This window comes from Procambarus clarkii, chromosome 43 (genome assembly GCF_040958095.1).
Source record: "Procambarus clarkii isolate CNS0578487 chromosome 43, FALCON_Pclarkii_2.0, whole genome shotgun sequence".
NCBI lineage: Eukaryota > Metazoa > Arthropoda > Malacostraca > Decapoda > Cambaridae > Procambarus > Procambarus clarkii.
The window spans coordinates 20,790,760-20,816,614 of NC_091192.1; the positions used below are offsets into that span (position 1 = coordinate 20,790,760).

Below are 25,855 nucleotides of genomic sequence, written 5' to 3' on the forward strand. Positions count from 1 at the left end.
TCTCTCTGTCTCTCTCTCTCTGTCTCTCTCTCTCTGTCTCTCTCTCTCTGTCTCTCTCTCTCTGTCTCTCTCTCTCTGTCTGTCTCTCTCTCTCTCTCTCTCTCTCTCTCTCTTTCCTAAGTCTGCTAAAATTTGTGAAGGTACTTTGTCGAAGGTAAATTATCTACTCACGATGGTTGTACTCTTCGAATCATTTGTGTTGTCCCGTCTTGAGTACTGCTCAGTACTCACTTTCCTCTTCAGAGCAGGAGAGATTGCTGAAATAGATTGATTGATTGATGAAGATTAAGCCACCCTAAAGGTGGCCCGGGCATGAATAGCCCGTAAGTGGAGGCCCCTTTGAGCCATTACCAGTATCAATAGCTGATAATGGAGATCTGTGGAGGTGCGACTGCACCCTACGGAGAGGCCGTGACCTCTGCTGAAATAGAGGGAATACATAGAACATATACGGCACTCATAGACGTGATAAAGCACCTAAATTATTGGGATCGTCTCAAAGCTCTCCAAATGTGCTCTCTACAAGGAGACGAGAGAGATACCAGATAATATACACATGGAAAATACTGGAGGGCCAGGTCCCAAATCTACACAGTAAAATAACAACGTACTGGAGCGAACGACATGGAAGAAAATGCAGAATAGAACCAGTGAAGAGTAGAGGTGCCATAGGCACAATCAGAGAACACTGATTGTTCAACTTCCTCCCAGTGAGCATAAGAAATATTGCCGGAATAACCGTGGACATCTTCAAGAGAAAACTAGATTTATTCCTTCAAGGAGTACCGGACCAACCGGGCTGTGGTGGGTATGTGGGCCTGCGGGCCGCTCCAAGCAACAGCCTGGTGGACCAAACTCTCACAAGTCAAGCCTGGCCTCGGGCCGGGCTTGGGGGAGAAGAACTCCCAGAACCCCATCAACCAGGTCAGGTTTTTTTTTTTTTTTTGGCAGTCCAGAAATATATCCAACGTTTCCTGTCTTGTTTTATTTTATTTTTTTCATCATAGGTTCGTCAGGAAGTATTTCCCTTCACTAAAGACGTGTTGATCTTTATTTATATATCTAATACTTGGTGTGTAACTTGTGTTTTTATTGAAATTGAAATTGAAATAAATTTATTGAGGTAAAATACACACAAAGGGATGAGGTAGCTCAAGCTATTCTCACCCCGTTCAGTACAACGTGTTAATACATACATATACACACATCACAAACAATAAACATATTACCAAACATTCTGAGAGATAAACATATACATTTCCTCCTTTACACAAGTAAGTGTTTTTATTAGTCCTTCGATTTCTCTGCAGAGGAGACTTGTCACTGGTACTAGTCTGTAGTGTGTGTGTGTGTGTACTCACCTAATTGTACTCACCTAATTGTGCTTGCGGGGGTTGAGCTCTGGCTCTTTGGTCCCGCCTCTCAACCGTCAATCAACTGGTGTACAGATTCCTGAGCCTATTGGGCTCTATCATATCTACATTTGAAACTGTGTATGGAGTCAGCCTCCACCACATCACTTCCTAATGCATTCCATTTACTAACTACTCTGACACTGAAAAAGTTCCTTCTAACGTCTCTGTGGCTCATGTGAGTACTCAGTTTCCACCTGTGTCCCCTTGTTCGCGTCCCACCAGTGTTGAATAGTTCATCCTTGTTTACCCGGTCGATTCCCCCTGAGGATTTTGTAGGTTGTGATCATGTCCCCCCTTACTCTTCTGTCTTCCAGTGTCGTAAGGTGCATTTCCCGCAGCCTTTCCTCATAACTCTTATTTCCTCATTCCTCTTTCCTCTTAGTTCTGGGACTAGTCTAGTAGCATACCTTTGGACTTTTTCCAGCTTCGTCTTGTGCTTGACAAGGTACGGGCTCCATGCTGGGGCCGCATACTCCAGGATTGGTCTTACATATGTGGTGTACAAGATTCTGAATGATTCCTTACACAGGTTCCTGAACGCTGTTCTGATGTTAGCCAGCCTCGCATATGCCGCAGACGTTATTCTTTTTATGTGGGCTTCAGGAGACAGGTTTGGTGTGATATCAACTCCTAGATCTTTCTCTCTGTCTGTTTCATTAAGTACTTCATCTCCTATTCTGTATCCTGTGTTTGGCCTCCTATTTCCACCACCTAGTTTCATTACTTTGCATTTACTCGGGTTGAACTTCAACAGCCATTTGTTGGACCATTCACTCAGTCTGTCTAGGTCATCTTGTAGCCTCCTACTATCGTCCTCAGTTTCAATCCTCCTCATAATTTTTGCATCATCGGCAAACATTGAGAGGAACGATTCTATACCCTCTGGAAGATCATTTACATATATCAGAAACAGTATAGGTCCAAGGACTGACCCCTGCGGTACTCCACTCGTAACGTCTCGCCAATCTGAGACCTCACCCCTCACACTGACTCGTTGTCTCCTGTTACTTAGGTACTCCTGTATCCAACGGAGTACCTTCCCTTTCACTCCAGCCTGCATCTCCAGTTTTTTCACTAGCCTCTTGTGTGGCACTGTATCAAAGGCTTTCTGACAATCCAAAAATATGCAGTCTGCCCACGCTTCTCTTTCTTGCCTTATTTTTGTTGCCTGGTCGTAGAATTCAAGTAACCCTGTGAGGCAGGACCTGACATCCCTGAATCCATGTTGATGCTGTGTTACAAAGTTCTTTCGCTCCAGATGCTCCATTAGCTTTCTTCGCACAATCTTCTCCATCAGCTTGCATGGTATGCAGGTTAGGGACACTGGCCTGTAATTCAGTGCCTCCTGTCTATCCCCTTTCTTGTATATCGGGACTACGTTAGCTGCTTTCCAAATTTCTGGCAGTTCCCCTGTTGCCAGTGATTTGTTATGGAGAGCGGGAGGCACAGTTATTCTGCTCCTTCCTTTAGTATCCAAGGGGAGATTCCATCTGGGCCTATAGCCTTTGTCACATCCAACTCTAGTAAACACTTCCTTACTTCCCCGCTGGTAATCTCAAACTCTTCCAGTGGTTCCTGGTTAGCTATTCCCTCTCTTATCTCTGGGATTTCTCCTTGCTCTAAGGTGAAGACATGTTGGAATTTCTTATTCAGTTCCTCACACACTTCCTTGTCGTTTGTAGTGAATCCTTCTGCCCCTAACCTTAATTTCATAACCTGTTCCTTTACTGTTGTTTTTCTCCTGATGTGGCTATGCAACAATTTAGGCTGAGTCTTTGCCTTGCTTGCGATATCATTTTCGTATTGTCTTTCTGCCTCTCTTCTCATCCTAACATATTCATTCCAGGCAGTCCTGTGTGTGTGTGTGTGTGTGTGTGTGTGTGTGTGTGTGTGTGTGTGTGTGTGTGTGTGTGTGTGTGTGTGTGTGTGTGTGTGTGTACTCACCTATTTGTACTCACCTATTTGTGCTTGCGGGGGTTGAGCTTTGGCTCTTTGGTCCCGCCTCTCAACTGTCAATCAACTGGTGTACAGATTCCTGAGCCTACTGGGCTCTATCATATCTACATTTAAAACTGTGTATGGAGTCAGCCTCCACCACATCACTGCCTAATGCATTCCATCCGTTAACTACTCTGACACTAAAAAAGTTCCTTCTAACGTCTCTGTGGCTCATGTGAGTACTCAGTTTCCACCTGTGTCCCCTTGTTCGCGTCCCACCAGTGTTGAATAGTTTATCCTTGTTTACCCGGTCGATTCCTCTGAGGATTTTGTAGGTTGTGATCATGTCTCCCCTTACTCTTCTGTCTTCCAGTGTCGTAAGGTGCATTTCCCGCAGCCTTTCCTCGTAACTCATGCCTCTTAGTTCTGGGACTAGTCTAGTGGCATACCTTTGGACTTTTTCCAGCTTCGTCTTGTGCTTGACAAGGTACGGGCTCCATGCTGGGGCCGCATACTCCAGGATTGGTCTTACATATGTGGTGTACAAGATTCTGAATGATTCCTTACACAGGTTCCTGAACGCTGTTCTGATGTTAGCCAGCCTCGCATATGCCGCAGACGTTATTCTTTTTATGTGGGCTTCAGGAGACAGGTTTGGTGTGATATCAACTCCTAGATCTTTCTCTCTGTTCGTTTCATTAAGTACTTCATCTCCTATTCTGTATCCTGTGTTTGGCCTCCTATTTCCACCACCTAGTTTCATTACTTTGCATTTACTCGGGTTGAACTTCAACAGCCATTTGTTGGACCATTCACTCAGTCTGTCTAGGTCATCTTGTAGCCTCCTACTATCGTCCTCAGTTTCAATCCTCCTCATAATTTTTGCATCATCGGCAAACATTGAGAGAAACGATTCTATACCCTCTGGAAGATCATTTACATATATCAGAAACAGTATAGGTCCAAGGACTGACCCCTGCGGTACTCCACTCGTAACGTCTCGCCAATCTGAGACCTCACCCCTCACACTGACCCGTTGTCTCCTGTTACTTAGGTACTCCTGTATCCAACGGAGTACCTTCCCTTTCACTCCAGCCTGCATCTCCAGTTTTTTCACTAGCCTCTTGTGTGGCACTGTGTCAAAGGCTTTCTGACAATCCAAAAATATGCAGTCTGCCCACCCTTCTCTTTCTTGCCTTATTTTTGTTGCCTGGTCGTAGAATTCAAGTAACCCTGTGAGGCAGGACCTGCCATCCCTGAATCCATGTTGATGCTGTGTTACAAAGTTCTTTCGCTCCAGATGTTCCACTAGCTTTCTTCGCACAATCTTCTCCATCAACTTGCATGGTATGCAGGTTAGGGACACTGGTCTGTAATTCAGTGCCTCCTGTCTATCCCCTTTCTTGTATATCGGGACTACGTTAGCTGCTTTCCAAATTTCTGGCAGTTCCCCTGTTGCCAGTGATTTGTTATACACCATGGAGAGCGGGAGGCACAGTTCTTCTGCTCCTTCCTTTAGTATCCAAGGGGAGATTCCATCTGGACCTATAGCCTTTGTCACATCCAATTCTAGTAAACACTTCCTTACTTCCCCGCTGGTAATCTCAAACTCTTCCAGTGGTTCCTGGTTAGCTATTCCCTCTCTTATCTCTGGGATTTCTCTCTGGGATGTGTGTGTGTGTGTGTTTGTGTGTTTGTGTGTTTGTGTGTTTGTGTGTGTGTGTGTGTGTGTGTGTGTGTGTGTGTGTGTGTGTGTGTGTGTGTGTGTGTGTGTGTGTGTGTGTGTGTTTACTATTTGTGCCTGCAGAATCGAGCTATTAGCTCTTGGACCCCGCCTTTCTAACCAGTTTATTTGTCCTCTATTATGACTACTACATATATTTCTCTCTAACACGTACACACACACACACACACACACACATCCCCAGGAAGCAGCCCGTAGCAGCTGTCTAACTCCTAGAGCCTATTTACTGCTAGGTGAACAGCAGCATCAGGGTGAAAAAACTGCCCATTTTCACCTAGCAATAAATAAGTTCCTGGGAGTTAGACAGCTGCTACGGGCTGCTTCCTGGGGGTGTATGTGCGTGTGTATGTGTGTGCGTGTGTATGTGTTAGAGAGAAATATATGTAGTAGCCATAATAAAGAATAAGTAAATTGGTTAGAAAGGCGGAATCCAAGGGCTTCATGCAGGTCGTCGTTCAATCCCCGAACGTCCAAGCGGTTGGACACCATTCCTTCCCCCCCCCCCCCATCCTGTCCCAAATCGTTATCCTAATCCCTTCCAAGTGCTATATACTTGTAATGACTTGGTGCTTTCTCCTAATACTTCCCCTTCCCTTGTTTCTGCCTCGGCCGGGAATTGAACCCGGGCCCTTACGACTACTACCCCCGAGCGCTGTCTACTCACCCGTATACTCACCTAGTTGTGTTTGCGGGGGTTAAGCTCTGGTTCTTTGGTCCCGCCTCTCAACCGTCAATCAACAGGTGTACAGGTTCCTGAGCCTATTGGACTCTATCATATCTACACTTGAAACTGTGTATGGAGTCAGCCTCCACCACATCACTTCCTAATGCATTCCATTTGTCAACCACTCTGACACTAAAAAAGTTCTAATATCTCTGTGGCTCATTTGGGCACTCAATTTCCACATGTGTTCCCTAGTGCGTGTGCCCCTTGTGTTAAATAGTCTGTCTTTATCAACCCTGTCAATTCATTTGAGAATCTTGTACGTGGTGATCATGTCCCCCCTTAACTCTTCTGTCTTCCAGCGACGTGAGGTTTAATTCCCGTAGTCTCTCCTCGTAGCTCATACCTCTCAGCTCGGATACTAGTCTGGTGACAAACCTTTGAACCTTTTCCAGTTTAACCTTATGCTTGATTAGATATGGACTCCATGCTGGGGCTGCATACTCCAGGATTGGACTGACATATGTGGTATACAAAGTTCTGAATGATTCTTTACACAAGTTTCTGAATGCCGTTCGTATGTTGGCCAGCCTGGCATATGCCGCTGATGTTATCCTCTTGATATGGGCTTCAGGGGACAGATCTGGCGTGATATCAACCCCCAGGTCTTTCTCTCTCTCTGACTCTTGAAGAATTTCATCTCCCAAATGATGCCTTGTATCTGGCCTCCTGCTCCCTACACATATCTTCATTACACTACATTTGCTTGGGTTAAACTCTAACACCCATTTGTTCGACCATTCCGTCAGTTTGTCTAGGTCTTCTTCTTCTCCATACCCCAGCAGGCATCAGGGGGTGATGCCTGCTGTTCATCGTCTGGCATCACAGTCATCACTACACTACACTACTCATTCACTACGTCAGTAGTGTTACTGCTAGGTGAACAGGGGGCATCAGGGTGAAAGAAATCTGGCTCATTTGTTTCCGCCTCCGCTGGGAAACGAACTCCGGCCATTAGGACTACGACCCCAGAGCGGTGTCCACTCCGCCGCGAGGCCCCACGCGGCTGTGTGTGTGTGTGCATATTATATTATATGTATGTATGTATGTATGTATGTATGTATGTATGTATGTATGTATGTATGTATGTATGTATGTATGTATATATATATATATATATATATATATATATATATATATATATATATATATATATATATATATATATATATATATATATATATGTATGTATGTATAATATGTGTGGTTTATACGCCCCGTGCATTCGTCTGGGAGAATGCGAATTTAGTTCGTGCTATTTATAATTATCTTTCATATTTGCCAGCTAATTTAAGCGGCTAAAAAGAAAAAAATGTTTGTGTTGGGTCAGTTACCGAGCGGACATGAGAGAAAATGGGCGGCTTGGCTTGGTAGTGTAAGCGCCGCCAGCTGGCAGGCGCTTGTCATTAATGTGTAATATTAACCTTCTCCTTGTCTTGGGAACCGTTACTACTATTGTCAACGTATTTTCAGTAGTATTGTCGTTAAAGGCTTACCGTTATTAACACGCCGGGATCAATACGTCGTTGTTATCACTATTCCGGGTCTTTATCTACTTAATTTAACACTATTTTCATATCTTTTTATTTTTGGTCTGACTTTTGTCCCCTCTCTCTTACCGTTACTGTCCTCACCGTCACCGTCACTCTCCCCCCTTCACCGTCACCCACCCCCCCCCTCACCGTCACTCCCCCCCCTCATCGTCACTCCCCCCCTCACCGTCACTCTCCCCCCCCCCCCCCCACCACCACCAACGCACACCAACATTAGCGAGTGACGAGAGACGCAGTCATTACCCCCATTGACCACTCTGGCTAGTAATTAACGCAACTTGAAATCATAAGGATGACCTTTGAGGTCGATCCCTCAGGACGACCTCCCTGAGGTCGCTTAATGACGACGACCCCTGAGGCGGAGCCCTGAGGACTAGGCATGAGGACCACTCCCTTGAGGACCACCAATATCCCCCATGGGTCACTTCACAACTTGCTTGGTTTTATTTAACAAATTGTGACCAAAGGTTGATATATGTTTTCAGTTTTATATATATATATATATATATATATATATATATATATATATATATATATATATATTATATATATATATATATATATATATATATATATATATATATTATATATATATATATATATATATATATATATATAACTGAAAACTCACACCCCAGAAGTGACTCGAACACTCGGGTGTGAGTTTTCAGTTGCATATTGTCCTGGGGACCATTCAGGCTTGTTCGCATATATATATATATATATATATATATATATATATATATATATATATATATATATATATATATATATATATATATATATATATATATATATATATAACTGAAAACTCACACCCCAGAAGTGACTTGAACCCATACTGCCAGGAGCACTCTGCTGGCAGTATAACCACTCGTGTTGGTCGAGCGGTAAGAGATCCTGTACGCCAGCAGAGTGCTCCTGGCAGTATGGGTTCAAGTCACTTCTGGGGTGTGAGTTCTTTGTTTAAAGGTTACAAGACATACATTGGTTGATACAAAAAATGCCTAAAGGTTATGGATCTCTTGAAGCTCCTCCACTTCCGGACTGCAGAGTGCCTGGGTGTTGCAACAACACAACACGACATTGCTCGCCTCACAGCAGTAGCAGCCCCACATGCAGGGGATTTCCTGTTAGCAACCCCAATGTCGGCAACTGGCACGCGTCTCACACCACACGCACTCCGAATTGCTGTGGCCCTCCGCCTTGCTGCCCTAATCCACACCAGATATAGGTGTATTTGCGGCGAGGTGGTGGCTGACAGGTACGGCCACCATGGCCTACTCTGCCAAAGCACAGGGCGATGGCACTCGAGGCACAGTGAAGTTAACGACATCATCAAGAGGAGCCTCACCACAGCTGGATGCACAGCTGAAAGAGAGCCCCGTTACCTAACGCCCCGTAACTCTGATGCTCTTATTGGTCGCCCGGATGGTATCACAGTGAACCTCTGGAAGAATGGCAAGCAGTTGGTATGGGACTACACGTGTGTATCAACCCTGGCTAACACCTACATTAACCTCAGTGTTGCACAACCAGGTGGCGCTGCCACCCACAGGGAAGCAGCCAAATCCCGTAAGTATAGAGAACTGGATCACCACTACAATTTTGTCCCCATTGCTTCTGAGACACTCGGCGCCTGGGGTAAAAGTGCTACCAGTTTTTTGAAGGAACTGGGTTCTAGGCTCATTGAAACAACAAGGGACCCTAGAGCTGCCACCTTCCTTTTCCAGCGCCTCAGCGTGGCGATACAGAGGGGAAATGCGCACTGCATCCAGGGTTCCTGCCCGCCATCTGAGGAGCTGGAGGAACTCGACAACTTATGATAACCATCTTTGTACCTTATATGTAACTCCTTTTTTGTAACAAAGTTTAAATAAAACAAACATATATATGTGTACATACAAAAGAATGGGGGTGGTAGAAGATAATATTAGTGTTCAGTGAGAGACCACAAGGTCTTCTCTGAATACTCTTTATTTTCTTCTCCGAGGCTATGGTTCCCCACATTGGCACCAGAGGTGGTACCCTCACAACTTTAATAAATATAAATAAATATATATATATATATATATATATTGTGACGATAATCTCCTTCAAGAGATTGAGCCTGCTCTTCCCTCCAAAATTACGTCTTCACAATTATATAAAAAGACTATGGAAGAAATGTCCAACAACGACAACAACACCAGCAAGGCTTGCAAGGGTGAGCAGAAACGTATGCAGCCCGCCACCTGTTCGGACCCAAATCACCAAACTACCCGTTGATCGCTACGGCTCCGCTGATTGGTCGCCGGTCTGGCTGCACCTGCACTCGCCCCCCAATACTACCCGATGTCTGGGGTCGCCCCAACATCAGTCTTCAGAATGTTCCGTGCTTTCGTAGCCAGCACACCTCCCAGCTAGACTCTAGCGTGTACTGAGAGAGGTGGTGGCTTTAAGCCAATATTCCAGCACCTCCCACTTAACTGTTGTATTGCACTTCTTGTTATTTTGCCTTAACGTAACTTTTCATTGTGTCATTTAAGTATTCTTATTATTTTGATTGATTGATTTTATTATAAGAATTTGTTTGTGCATTATTTTCATGTTTTGATTTATTTAACGTCATTAAAATTTCATTGTTAAAGTTTTACTTGTGTTTTGTGTGTCTTCTCCTTACCTTACCACAGACGAAGTTCCAGTTTTTCTATTTTTTTTATAACTATGTGACGAGGCCATACCCCTAGCCTTAAACAGCCGAACACCAACGCGTTACCGTCACAAGTTATATGGGGGCCTGTCCGGGAGCCTCACTCAGGTACTGGTGCCAAGTGGTAATTTATGGTAAGCGTATTTAACTTTGTTAACGTAGCTTTACTATTTTTCATTCAATTTCATTTTTTATAAGGTGCGGTGTATTGTGCATTACGAGAGTAACATATAGTGAAGGTGAGACAACTTTGGATTACGTGGTGACTGTAGGCCTCAGTCATACTCTTAATTGGTCATCTCTCCCTCCTTGTTATTACTCGTATTTACCATCTATGTCCCTTGAATATTTCTCATTCTGACAGATCATCATATTGGTACCCTGGTACTGTGGTCTGCCCCGGGTCAAGAGTACCCAATCTTCTGCAATCTGACTGTAGGAGGACAAAGAGGGCCATAGTTCCTCTAGCTCGAACTTTAGTTGCTGAATTGGGACCTCAGCAGCAGTTCTCGTCACCAGTTGACACCTCGCACCCCTACACGTCAGTCAGAGATGATGATACATACAACGGTAGGGAATTAGCTTATTTTTTCAGAGCACAAAAGTTCGCTAATTCTGTAAGTATCATATTAAATTCAGTGGGAAAAACTTGCTTTATGTCCTATAGAGACTTGGCAAGGTATGCCTACATCCTTGGACTACCAATTTTACTTTTGAAGCATTTGACTGTTTCATTTGTTTTCGAAACTCTGTTTCATTTGTTAGTAGGATTTTCTTGCCCTTATTCTCTTACATGAGTACCGGGTACAAGATTTCCTGCGCCCTTGATTTAATTTAATCATTTAATATCTTTCACTTAACGTTAATTGTTAAAGATCACACAGGATAGGTACCAGTTGCCACGTTGTCCTGTTTCTGACATTTCATTATTGAACATTCGTGTACCTTTATTTGCTAATTTCACCATGTTTCGTCTCCAAACTTTCCGTGCAAATCCAGCAGGTGAAATAGGGACTTTAAGTCGTGCCAAGAGGACTGAACTACAAACTCTTGCACATGAGTATCAACTAGAAGTTCCCTACCAAGCCAACAAAAATGACCTACACAACCTGTTGCTGGATTACTATTTAGAGCAAGGTAAGATAGACTCTGAAACTCATGAAACTTACTATATTGCAGATAAAACTGATTTGGCAACGCTGAAACTCAAACTAGAGCTGGCCAAGATTGAACGTGAGCAGCAAAGGGAAGCCCGCGAACAGCAAAGGGAAGCAGCTGACATACGAAGGGAAGAGATCGCCCTCAAGGAACGTGAGTTTGCAATGCTCCGTGAACGTGAACGCTTACAGCTTGAAACCAAACAACGCGAGTTGGAAATACAACGCGAACATGACAAGCAACAAGCGACTCTGGCTCTTGAGTGTCGTCAACGGGAATACACGTTGGAAACTTCACACCTCGCTCAACGCCAGCAAGCTACTGCCAATCTTCCCGTCAGTTTTAATATATCACATGCAAGTAAGTTAATGCCATCCTTTGTAGAAGCAGAAGTTGATGTGTTCTTTACCACCTTTGAAACCCTTGCTAATCAACTCAGTTGGCCTGTCGACCAATGGGCAACACTTCTCAGAGTCCATCTTACAGGTAGAGCTGCAGTCACACTCAGTACTTTGGCGTCTGAGAATGACTACTACACTTTGAAACAAGCAGTGTTGGACGCCTACCTCCTCTCTACTGAAAGTTATAGAAGGAAATTCCGTGACCACCTGAAGGCAAGTACCACTACCTTCCTCGAGTTTGCTAACACGAAACGGAGGTATTTCATGAAATGGCTAGAAGCAGCACATGTCTCTACTTTTACAGAACTCGTCAACCTGATGCTTGTTGAAGAATTCTTGAGACGTGTGCCGCCTCCTGTCCGCCTCTACTTAGCAGATAAAGAAGAAACCGACTACCTGAAGTGTGCTAAGTCGGCTGACACTTACAGCCTCATCCACCGGCTGACACCTGAACCATCCTCCAGTAAGAAGTCGTGGTACAGTTACGAGAAGGTGAGCCCCGATCAAGCTGGTTCACAACTGTACTGCAAGTATTGTAGACTCTATGGACATACCATAGACAAGTGTGGTAAGTCTCAATACAAGGGAACCACTGACCAACAACGACCCAAACCAACTCCTCCTAAGTCCGGTAAGCCTGTGATGAATGTTGGTGTTGATGTTAATGATCTTTCTCTTTTCAGTAACCACCTGTATACTGGAACTGTCTCTGCCAACGGTTCAAATCCGGAGGGACGTTTCAAATTGAAGATCTTGAGGGACACAGCGGCTCTACAATCGATCATCTTGAAGTCGGCTGTGCCCAACATAGTCTACACCGGGGAAACGGTCTTCATCACTGACCTCACTGCTACTACTCCATACCCTCTCGCCAGAGTCCACCTGGATTGTCCCTACGTGAACGGGGAAGTCCAAGTCGCCGTCAGGGAAAAGCCTTTTCCCATGCCTGGAGTGCAACTTCTCCTAGGCAACGACTTGGCAGAAGACCTGCAACCGACCAACCTGATCGTCATGGACAAACCCCAGGTGTGTAACTCTGTGCCAATAAATCCTATTCTCGAGTATGTTCCAGCAGAGGTTCAAGAGAGTGATGATGTTTCTCCTCCGGTTCTCGTGACCACCCGTGCACAAGCCGCACGTCCACAGCCAGCTGACTCTACTGCTACCGCTGTCCCTCAAGACCCTCAGAAACTACCCCCGCATCTGACCAAGTTGGAGTTCCGTAAGTTGCAGAGGGAAGATCTTACTTTAACACCATTGTTTTTCCAGGCTGAGACTCAACCCGACAGTATTCCTGGGTTCTTCCTAGAGAACGACTTGCTCTACCGCAGATATAGACCCAGTAAACTGAAGGAGGAGGACGATTGGGCCAACATCGAACAACTTGTGATTCCCACCAGCCTGCGGCCCACTATTCTACACCTGGCCCACGGAGCATTCTCCCACTACGGCTTCAACAAAACTTACCATGGGATTCGTCAAGACTACTACTGGCCAGGTATGGTAAACAACGTCAAACAGTACGTAAAACAGTGTCATACATGTCAGATGGCAGGCAAACCGAACGTCTCCATTCCCAGAGCACCACTGATTCCCATACAGGTGCCTGCGGAACCTTTCCACAGACTCATAATAGACTGTGTTGGTCCTTTACCTCGGACCAGTTCAGGTAACGCCTACATCCTAACCATCCTGTGTCCTACCACCAGATTTCCCATAGCAGTTCCAGTGAAGAACATCACGGCTGCTACGGTTATCAAACACCTACTGAAGATCTTCACTCAATACGGATTTCCCAGGGAGATTCAAAGTGACTGTGGCACCAACTTCACCAGTGATCTCTTCAAAAGAACACTGGAGGAGTTCAACATCAAACAGGTATTGTCCAGCCCCTATCATCCTGCTTCACAGGGTTCTCTTGAACGTAGTCATCAGACCATCAAAGCACTCTTGAAAAAGTTTTGTAGTGAAACCTCAAAGGATTGGGATAAGCAGATTGACCTAATAATGTGTATTTTCAGAAGTCTCCCCAATGAGTCCCTAGGAGTATCTCCTTATGAGATGCTCTACGGCCGTAAGTGCCGTACTCCCCTTAAGGCTTTCAAAGACTCTCTCAGAGATGCCACCTTCAGTGAGCATCAGAATGTGCCCCAGTTTCTTCAAAACCTTCAACACATTCTAGAGAGAGTCCACCGCTTTGCTCATGATAATCTATTGAAAGCCCAGGTGAGAATGAAGACTCATTACGACCAGACCAGCAAAGTAAGAAAATTCAAGCCGGGAGACTTCGTCCTTGCTTATTTCCCTATCCCAGGTTCACCTTTACAAAACAGATTTTCAGGACCCTACTGCGTCAAAGAGTGCAGGAATAATAATAATTATGTGATAGAGACTCCAGATAGGCGGCGGAAGACCCAGCTGTGCCACGTCAACCTCCTGAAGCAATATAATGGTACTCCTCCCACTGTCTTGATTAACTATTCCACATTCACAGAACCCTACATCCACAGTGAGACCTTCCCAGCTTCTCCTCCCGAAAGCACTGACAAGGAGTCAGCGCTTTCTAATTCCGAAATCCTTAATGATCTTCCCAAATACTTTCAGGATAATCATAGTGCACCTCTCGTCAAGATCTTCAGAGAACATCAAGAGTTGTTCAGAGATGATCCCCAAGAGTGTAATGTTACCCAGCACGACATCCAACTGCTCCCCGACACCCGGCCGATTCGTCAACCCTTCTACCGAATCAGCCCGAGCAAGAAGGAAGTCATGCGTGCTGAGGTGCAGTACCTCTTGGACCATGGACTGGCTACACCTTGTGAGTCCCCCTGGGCCTCACCTTGTATCTTGGTGCCCAAACCCCAAGGTAAGGTGCGGTTGTGCACTGACTATCGAAAACTGAACTCTGTCACTGTCAAGGATGCTTACCCCTTGCCAAGGATAGATGACATCCTTGATGCCATTGGTAGTGCCCAGTACTTGTCCCAAGTGGACTTGCTTAAGGGGTACTATCAAGTGTGTCTAACGGAGCGCGCTAAAGAGATATCTGCCTTCATCACTCCTTTTGGACTTTTCAGATATGAACGCCTTCCTTTCGGACTATGTAATGCCCCGGCCACCTTTCAAAGAGCTGTCAACCGTGTCATCCAGGGCTTGGATAACACATACGCCTACCTGGACGATATCGTCGTAGCCTCCAACTCCTGGAGTGAACATCTGCTCCAGCTGCGACGTCTGTTCTCCAAGCTCCTGACAGCCGGCCTCACCATCAACCTGGGCAAGTCCACTTTCGCGAAAGGTAAAGTGCGTTATCTGGGTCATGTTATTGGGAGTGGCAGCATAGCTCCGTTAGACTCACACACTCAAGCCATCCTACAGTATCCACAGCCTACCACCAGGAAGCAGCTCCTGCGCTTCCTTGGTCTTGCCTCTTACTACCGTAGGTTTGTGAGGAATTTCAGTACAGTCGCCACACCTCTAATTCTATTAACCAGTCCCAAGCAACGGTATAATTGGACCATGCAGCAAACCGTTGCTTTCGAACAACTCAAATTCCTCCTCTGTTCTAACCCCATTCTCGCCTCTCCAGATATCACCAAGCCTTTCGTCCTTCATGTCGACGCCAGTGGTACCGGCGTTGGTGGTGTCCTGATGCAACAACGAGGCGAGGAAGTTCTACCTGTCAGCTACTACAGCTACAAACTGAAACCACACCAGAGGAACTACAGCACTATTGAAAAGGAGCTACTATCCATCGTCCTGAACCTCCAACACTTCGCTCCGTACCTACAAGGCGCCAGGTCTACCACCATCTTCTCAGACCACAACCCTCTCCGCTTCCTACATCAAGCCCAATTCACCAACCAGCGTCTTCTACGATGGGCTCTGTATTTACAAGACTTCAACCTGGAGATCCGCTATATCAAGGGTTCTGACAACACCATAGCCGATGCCCTCTCCAGAGTTTATGAAGTAGAAGCGACTCCATCCATTACTCCACCACATAACGACGTACTTCTTCCAGAACCGCAGGCTTCGGGGGAGAGTTGTGACGATAATCTCCTTCAAGAGATTGAGCCTGCTCTTCCCTCCAAAATTACGTCTTCACAATTATATAAAAAGACTATGGAAGAAATGTCCAACAACGACAACAACACCAGCAAGGCTTGCAAGGGTGAGCAGAAACGTATGCAGCCCGCCACCTGTTCGGACCCAAATCACCAAACTACCCGTTGATCGCTACGGCTCCGCTGATTGGTCGCCGGTCTGGCTGCACCTGCACTCGCCCCCCAATACTACCCGATGTCTGGGGTCGCCCCAACATCAGTCTTCAGAATGTTCCGTGCTTTCGTAGCCAGCACACCTCCCAGCTAGACTCTAGCGTGTACTGAGAGAGGTGGTGGCTTTAAGCCAATATTCCAGCACCTCCCACTTAACTGTTGTATTGCACTTCTTGTTATTTTGCCTTAACGTAACTTTTCATTGTGTCATTTAAGTATTCTTATTATTTTGATTGATTGATTTTATTATAAGAATTTGTTTGTGCATTATTTTCATGTTTTGATTTATTTAACGTCATTAAAATTTCATTGTTAAAGTTTTACTTGTGTTTTGTGTGTCTTCTCCTTACCTTACCACAGACGAAGTTCCAGTTTTTCTATTTTTTTTATAACTATGTGACGAGGCCATACCCCTAGCCTTAAACAGCCGAACACCAACGCGTTACCGTCACAATATATATATATATATATATATATATATATATATATATATATATATATATATATATATATGTCGTACCTAGTAGCCAGAACGCACTTCTCAGCCTACTATGCAAGGCCCGATTTGCCTAATAAGCCTAGTTTTCCTGAATTAATATATTTTCTCTATTTTTTTCTGATGAAATGATAAAGCTACCCATTTCATTATGTTTGAGGTCAATTTTTTTTTATTGGAGTTAAAATTAACGTAGATATATGACCGAACCTAACCAACCCTACCTAACCTAACCTAACCTATCTTTATAGGTTAGGTTAGGTTAGGTAGCCGAAAAAGTTAGGTTAGGTTAGGTTAGGTAGGTTAGGTAGTCGAAAAACAATTAATTCATGAAAACTTGGCTTATTAGGCAAATCGGGCCTTGCATAGTAGGCTGAGAAGTGCGTTCTGCCTACTAGGTACGACATATATATATATATATATATATATATATATATATATATATATATATATATATATATATATATATATATATATATATATATATATATATATATATATATACATACAGTATATATAGTGTACTGATACAATAAGCCTGAACTAAACATGTCTGCCCACAGCCTCTCCCCTCCTCTCCCCCCACGTCCCCCCCACACCCCACAAGACTAACCTCTGGTCTCCCCCCCCCACACCCACTAGTCCCCCACAGTCCCCCCCACAACAGTAACCCCCGGTCTCCCCTTCCCCCCACAGCGGTGACGAACGGTGTGAGGATCCTGGGACCAACGCTGGGCTTCGTGCTGGGTTCCTTCTGCACCAGGCTCTACGTCCAGCCCCTCACCGACCCCGGGATCGACCCTACCGACCCTAGATGGATAGGCGCCTGGTGGCTAGGTGAGTTGCGTCGCCTGTACCCGCTCCTGTTGTGTAGGTGAGTCTCCTATCCTACGGACCCTTGTACCCTTGTGCATAGTTGTTAAAGAGTATTATGTCTTAGCAGTTTAGTTTAAATGTTTTGCATTCCTCTTGAAAATAGGGGTGATTTGAACCTCCGTCGGCGGTCATAGTACGTGTCACTGTGTCCCCACAGTGACACGTACTGTGTCACTGTGTCCACCAGTACCTCCAAGCACTGAGCCCCGGTGCGGTGCTCAGGCCGTGTACGCTCAGCTCAAGCAACATAAACCACACACGAGATCATTTACACACAAACTCAGAAAAACACTGTTTTATTTTTTGGTTATGCCTTAGTGAATCCAATACGTCCAGTGGTTGTTTTATTCCCCATGATCGGTATAGCTTGGTTCATCTCTTACAAGTCGGTTTGATTACAGACCAAGTGCAAGCACCAACAGCCTGGTAATATGTCACTTGGTTACATTAAATGACGCGGAGGAGATGGTGCATCGCTTGCGGTTCTCCCTGCTACAGGTGTTGTACAGGTGTTGCACACAGTCACAGCAATATGTGAAGGATTTGTTGAGGTGGCCGTCCCTCAGTAACACAAGGGACCAACTACTGATGACTCCCCCAGAAGACGCCCTCGTCAACACCCGCCCAACTCCCCTGAAGGGTATCTATTTTAACAGCAAATGAAACCAAACATGCCCAACCGCGTCTATCCTCCCTGGCACTGAACAACCCAGGTCCCCCTCCGATTGTGAACTGAGAGGGGAGGGGATATATTACTTCGTAAAATAATATATAATTATTCTCATTTTCAGGTCTAATGGTTGTGTCAGTGGCGTTATTCTTCACGAGCGCGGCCATGTTCGCCTTCCCGCGGCACCTGCCCATGTCGCCCCGACCCACCCGGCCGGACCGTCGCCCGCCGCTCCTCACGCCTTCTCTACCAGGTACTTCATTGATTGATTCATAACGATTGAGCCACTCAAAAGGTTGAAATTGAAATTGAAATAAGTTTATCGAGGTAAAATACACACAAAGGGATGAGGTAGCTCAAGCTATTCTCACCCCGTTCAGTACATCGTGTTAATACATACATAGACACACATCACAAACAATAAACATATTACCAAACAACTCAAAAGTTGGCACGGGCATGAATAGCCCGTAAGCAGGTACTCCACCCGCGTCTAACTCTCATATAGGCTCTCCCCCACACACTATAACACATTTAAATAAAATTTTGCCCCGAGGGGCGAGTATATTTTGCAGCGGCACTCATCCTGTGACACACCGCCATGGCAGCATGTACTCCCCAGTAGGAAGAAAACCCGCTGTTTCGATTTTGCGACGGCACTTGGGGTTATTTATTATTCTATAGGAATAACTTAACCTGTAGAAGGACTATTTGGTTCAAATTTGGCCGGTTTGATTCATATCTGTCCATACGTCTTTTTGTTTTGAGATATATAGAAGAGTTGTTACATTCTTGTAGAGCCACTAGTACGCGTAGCGTTTCGGGCAAGTCCCTGGAATACGATCCCCGTCGCGAAGAATCGTTGTTACAACCAAGTACACATTTTACTGTTGAGTTAAACAGAGGCTACAGTTAAGGATTTGCGCCCAGTAAATCCTCCCCGGCCAGGATACGAACCATTGACAAAGCGCTCGCGGAACGCCAGGCCTTACCACTGCACCACGGAGACTGGTAAATTGATCTATAACTCACGCTTGAAACAAACGAGAGATCCAGCGGCTGTTGGGTTACCTGGTTGTTAATTGTTCCGTAAGCCAATAACCTGGGTTTCAGCGTAGTAGAATTACCCTGGTGAAAGTTTCACCATTTTGTGGGTTACGGATTGTCTACATTAGTCCCCCCCAATAAAAACAAATTGGGATTTTGTTTACACTGACACCACACGACCACGTGCGTTTGTTTACGCTGACACCACACGACCACGTGCGTTTGTTTACGCTGACACCACACGACCACGTGCGTTTGTTTACGCTGACACCACACGACCACGTGCGTTTGTTTACGCTGACACCACACGACCACGTGCGTTTGTTTACGCTGACACCACACGACCACGTGCGTTTGTTTACGCTGACTCCACACGACCACGTGCGTTTGTTTACGCTGACACCACACGACCACGTGCGTTTGTTTACGCTGACTCCACACGACCACGTGCGTTTGTTTACACTGACATCACTCGACCACGTGCGTTTGTTTACGCTGACACCACACGACCACGTGCGTTTGTTTACACTGACACCACACGACCACGTGCGTTTGTTTACGCTGACACCACACGACCACGTGCGTTTGTTTACGCTGACACCACACGACCACGTGCGTTTGTTTACGCTGACTCCACACGACCACGTGCATTTGTTTACGCTGACTCCACACGACCACGTGCGTTTGTTTACACTGACATCACTCGACCACGTGCGAGTGATTACACACACTAGAAGGAGTACCTCCTCCCTCTCTCCTCCCGCCTCTCTCTCTCACCTCCTTCTGTTGCTCTCAGAAAAATTATATAACAAAGCACAAAGACCACGAAACTCATAAGGGAGTAGGAAGGGGGGGGGGGGGGTGGTTAGAGGTCAGTATTGCTTGAAGTATGGCACTGGGGCCGACCCCAACAGCCTATGACACTCCCATGGGTGAAGCTATCTCCAAGCATCTATATATCCTCCTACTTCGGACACACACAGACAAACACACTGACATTCTGTTTCATAGGTATAGATATAGATATAGATATAGATATAGATATAGATATAGATATAGATATATATATATTGGTGTATACTGGCAGCAGGTTTTCTTTCAAACATGTTTCATTGAATATGACCGCATATTCTGTATTTATTATTTTCTGGTTTAGGGCTTCTATCCCTCTAACTATTTTCTTAGCATCAGGGCTTAATTGAAATAGGAGTTCTCCAAAACTCATTTTCGTACTTTAAAGGTGAAGAAAAGAAGTGATTTACTATAGAGTGTATTACACTTATTTGTATAATTTGCACGACGTTTCGAACCTCCATGGTTCATTCTCAAGTGAACAGATCTTACAATACTAGTTGATTTTATACCCGCATTAGGTCAGGTGATAATACAATGAAGGTGAAAACATGGGGGGATACATAAGGGATAAACATAGGGGCTGCAGAAGGCTTATTGGCCCATACGAGGCATCTCCTATCTAAACACAAAGATTAATCCAGTGTAATTGGCCTGTTATGTTGGACATTGTCTTCTGTGTTGGCATCGATATGTTCTTGTCTTGTCCTTACTCTCATGGTGGGTAGAGTAAATAGTTCCGTGATTTGGGTGTTCATGGTAGGTCGCTCTATTCTTATGTGAATTGCCTCAAGAATTTGTAATCTTCTTGAATCTTGGGTTTTGTCTATTATGCAAGTATTGTTGTTCAACATTTCTCTTGTTAGAGTAATGTCATGGGCTTGTCTCATGTGATTCCTAGGGGCACCAGATTGAAGATGGCATGTCAAACGCCTCGTCAGCTTGGTCGACGTCATACCTATGTACTTACATTGAAGGTTACATCCTTCGTGGGGGCAAGTGTACATGTATACAACGCTTGACTGCTGTAGAGGGTTCTCCGTCGGCTTCGGGCTGTTTTTGATAAGGAGTTCGGAAGTCTTCTTGGTTTTGTAGAATATTATCAGGTTTATGTTTTGGTTAGGAGTAGTGCTTTTTACTCCTTTACGGATTATTTCTTTCATTATTCTTTCCTCTTTTATATGTTCACTGTGCATGGTTGATTTGTAATATAATTTTAATGGGGGTGTTGTGGTTTCTGTTCTACGTTCTGAATTATACCAACGGTCCAAGTGTCTTCTTATAGCAGCGTTTATTTCCGCGTTGCTATATCCGTTGTTCACCAATACCTGAGTTACTCTTTCAAACTCTCTACTCACGTTGCTCCATTCAGAGCAGTGGGTAAGCGCTCGACGAATATAAGCATTGAGAACACTGGCTTTATATCTTTGGGGGCACTCACTTCTACCGTTCAGGCATAATCCTATGTTGGTGGGCTTGGTATATACGTTGGTGCTTAAAGAGGTTCCTGTTTTTGTTATTAGTACATCCAAGAATGGCAGACTGTTATTTTCACTATTTTCATGTGTAAATCGGAGTACTGACTCTCTCTCTAGGTGTCTTTTTAGGTCAATTAGTTCATCTGAGTCTTTTACTATTACGAATATGTCATCTACATAACGGCAGTATACAGTTGGTTTTTGTCTGCTACTGAAGACCCTATCTTCGATGGTTCCCATATAAAAATTAGCAAATAAAACTCCTAAGGGGGAGCCCATTGCTACTCCGTCTATTTGTAAATACATGTCTCCTTGTGGACTGATGAAAGGGGCTTCCTTTGTACATGCTTCGAGAAGACTTTTCAAGTGTGGCTCAGGTATGTCTAATTTGGGGGTGCTCTCGTCTCTGTATACTCTGTCCAGTATCATTCCTATGGTTGTGTCGACTGGGACGTTGGTAAAAAGGGATTCAACGTCCAGGGAAGCGATGAATCCATCGGGCTGGGTAGATTTGATCAATTCTAGGAAATCTGCTGATGATTGTAGACTAAACTTACTAGGAGTGTATGGAGTTAGGAGTTCATTGAGTTTCTTTGCCAGGTGATAAGTTGGGGTTGGTATTTGGCTGATTATAGGGCGTAGTGGGTTACCTGGTTTATGCGTCTTTTATGCGTATAAGACGCATAAACCAGGTAACCCACTACGCCCTATAATCAGCCAAATACCAACCCCAACTTATCACCTGGCAAAGAAACTCAATGAACTCCTAACTCCATACACTCCTAGTAAGTTTAGTCTACAATCATCAGCAGATTTCCTAGAATTGATCAAATCTACCCAGCCCGATGGATTCATCGCTTCCCTGGACGTTGAATCCCTTTTTACCAACGTCCCAGTCGACACAACCATAGGAATGATACTGGACAGAGTATACAGAGACGAGAGCACCCCCAAATTAGACATACCTGAGCCACACTTGAAAAGTCTTCTCGAAGCATGTACAAAGGAAGCCCCTTTCATCAGTCCACAAGGAGACATGTATTTACAAATAGACGGAGTAGCAATGGGCTCCCCCTTAGGAGTTTTATTTGCTAATTTTTATATGGGAACCATCGAAGATAGGGTCTTCAGTAGCAGACAAAAACCAACTGTATACTGCCGTTATGTAGATGACATATTCGTAATAGTAAAAGACTCAGATGAACTAATTGACCTAAAAAGACACCTAGAGAGAGAGTCAGTACTCCGATTTACACATGAAAATAGTGAAAATAACAGTCTGCCATTCTTGGATGTACTAATAACAAAAACAGGAACCTCTTTAAGCACCAACGTATATACCAAGCCCACCAACATAGGATTATGCCTGAACGGTAGAAGTGAGTGCCCCCAAAGATATAAAGCCAGTGTTCTCAATGCTTATATTCGTCGAGCGCTTACCCACTGCTCTGAATGGAGCAACGTGAGTAGAGAGTTTGAAAGAGTAACTCAGGTATTGGTGAACAACGGATATAGCAACGCGGAAATAAACGCTGCTATAAGAAGACACTTGGACCGTTGGTATAATTCAGAACGTAGAACAGAAACCACAACACCCCCATTAAAATTATATTACAAATCAACCATGCACAGTGAACATATAAAAGAGGAAAGAATAATGAAAGAAATAATCCGTAAAGGAGTAAAAAGCACTACTCCTAACCAAAACATAAACCTGATAATATTCTACAAAACCAAGAAGACTTCTGAACTCCTTATCAAAAACAGCCCGAAGCCGACGGAGAACCCTCTACAGCAGTCAAGCGTTGTATACATGTACACTTGCCCCCACGAAGGATGTAACCTTCAATGTAAGTACATAGGTATGACGTCGACCAAGCTGACGAGGCGTTTGACATGCCATCTTCAATCTGGTGCCCCTAGGAATCACATGAGACAAGCCCATGACATTACTCTAACAAGAGAAATGTTGAACAACAATACTTGCATAAGAGACAAAACCCAAGATTCAAGAAGATTACAAATTCTTGAGGCAATTCACATAAGAATAGAGCGACCTACCATGAACACCCAAATCACGGAACTATTTACTCTACCCACCATGAGAGTAAGGACAAGACAAGAACATATCGATGCCAACACAGAAGACAATGTCCAACATAACAGGCCAATTACACTGGATTAATCTTTGTGTTTAGATAGGAGATGCCTCGTATGGGCCAATAAGCCTTCTGCAGCCCCTATGTTTATCCCTTATGTATCCCCCCATGTTTTCACCTTCATTGTATTATCACCTGACCTAATGCGGGTATAAAATCAACTAGTATTGTAAGATCTGTTCACTTGAGAATGAACCATGGAGGTTCGAAACGTCGTGCAAATTATACAAATAAGTGTAATACACTCTATAGTAAATCACTTCTTTTCTTCACCTTTAAAGTACGAAAATGAGTTTTGGAGAACTCCTATTTCAATTAAGCCCTGATGCTAAGAAAATAGTTAGAGGGATAGAAGCCCTAAACCAGAAAATAATAAATACAGAATATGCGGTCATATTCAATGAAAATATATATATATATAGATATACATGCTTTGTAACAACGTGGCGGATATTAACTTTATGACGTGTGTTGTAAACTGTAAGTTCAATCATTCATTACGTTCTGCCGTGTTGACAGACTTCCTGAAGACAGTATGGCGGCTGTTGAAGAACAAGATCCTGATCTTCCGGACGGCGAGCAGTGTCCTCCACATCCTGCCCATCGCCGGCCTCTACACCTTCCTCCCCAAGTACCTAGAGAGCCAGTTCCGGCTCCCCGTCCACAGCGCCGCGCTGGTGTCTGGTCAGTGGCTTAGGCTCTTGTTGTTGTTGTTGTTATAGATTCAGCTACTTGGAACAAGTTCCAAGAAGCATGGGCTATGGTGAGCCCTTAGTGGACTTACCTGGCACAGGAGCGGTGCTGAGTAACCCTGATCCCCTCCCTCCCCCCCCCCCCCCCGTGTAACAGGGAACATCTCTCTCTCTCTCTCTCTCTCTCTCTCTCTCTCTCTCTCTCTCTCTCTCTCTCTCTCTCTCTCTCTCTCTCTCTCTCTCTCTCTCTCTCTCTCTCTCTCTCTCTCTCTCTCTCTCTCTCTCCCTCTATCTCTCCCTCTATCTCTCTCTATCTCTCTCTCTCTCTCTCTCTCTCTCTCTCTCTCTCTCTCTCTCTCTCTCTCTCTCTCTCTCTCTCTCTCTCTCTCTCTCTCTCTCTCTCTCTCTCTCTCTCTCTCTCTCTCTCTCTCTATCTCTCTCTATCTCTCTCTCTCTCTCTCTCTCTCTCTCTCTCTCTCTCTCTCTCTCTCTCTCTCTCTCTCTCTCTCTCTATCTCTCTCTCTATCTCTCTCTATTTCTCTCTCTCTCTCTCTCTCTCTCTCTCTCTCTCTCTCTCTCTCTCTCTCTCTCTCTCTATCTCTCTCTATCTCTCTCTATCTCTCTCTCTCTCTCTCTCTCTCTCTCTCTCTCTCTCTCTCTCTCTCTCTCTCTCTCTCTCTCTCTCTCTCTCTCTCTATCTCTCTCTCTATCTCTCTCTATCTCTCTCTCTCTCTCTCTCTCTCTCTCTCTCTCTCTCTCTCTCTCTCTCTCTCTCTCTCTCTCTCTCTATCTCTCTCTCTCCAGGGATGATATCATGATTCAGGGAAGGATCGAAACACCGTCGCTCTTTACTACATTTGTGTGTGTGTGTGTGTGTGTGTGTGTGTGTGTCTGTGTGTGTGTGTTTCAGGAACAGAGAGAGGTAAGGAGGCGTGTCAGTAGGCCTATTCCTTTCAATTTTTTTCAACATATGCTTTAAGGTCCTGTGAGGGAACCCCCCTGAGCGTGCCTCGGAGCGCATTATCTCCGGTACCTTGAAGTCTTAGTCCAAAAACACCTGGGCTGGGATTCCTTCAAGCATCTGTATGTCCACCTACGGAACCTGTACATCTTTCTTCAAGCGTGGGGCAGTTGACGAGCTGGGAAACGCTGAAGCGAGCTCGTTCTCTCTATCCCTTTTTGGATCGTTACTGTTATTAAGCATTCTGTTTGGGTCCGTGACCTGTTGAGTCGCTGTTTGGGTCCGTGACCTGTTGAGTCGCTGTTTGGGTCCGTGACCTGTTGAGTCGCTGTTTGGGTCCGTGACCTGTTGAGTCGCTGTTTGGGTCCGTGACCTGTTGAGTCGCTGTTTGGGTCCGTGACCTGTTGAGTCGCTGTTTGGGTCCGTGACCTGTTGGGTCGCTGTTTGGGTCCGTGACCTGTTGAGTCGCTGTTTGGGTCCGTGACCTGTTGAGTCGCTGTTTGGGTCCGTGACCTGTTGAGTCGCTGTTTGGGTCCGTCACTTACTTCAGGAAGAAAAGTCGTGGGGTTCATGATTGTGTTGACGTCATTCAGGCTGCATTTGCCCTAGCAGGCCTTTTAGTTCATTTTCGTTCACAGGTGTGTACAGGAGTTCACGTCTGCTGACTCCTGTTACCAGGCTTGGAGCTGTTCCTATCCATAGTTCTAGTTAACTTACTA

General features: G+C 44.9%; 1 protein-coding gene across 2 annotated transcripts in view; it reads left to right on the forward strand.

The window, feature by feature from the left end:
* LOC123755800 (solute carrier organic anion transporter family member 74D) overlaps positions 1–25,855 on the forward strand; it is a 176,865-nt gene that overhangs the window by 115,662 nt on the left and 35,348 nt on the right. For both annotated transcript variants that reach the window (XM_069300083.1, XM_069300082.1), the window contains 3 exons: positions 17,098–17,238; positions 18,069–18,200; positions 24,003–24,167. In XM_069300083.1, the coding sequence (XP_069156184.1) occupies positions 17,098–17,238; positions 18,069–18,200; positions 24,003–24,167 (438 nt within the window). The remainder of the gene's footprint in view (positions 1–17,097; positions 17,239–18,068; positions 18,201–24,002; positions 24,168–25,855) is intronic.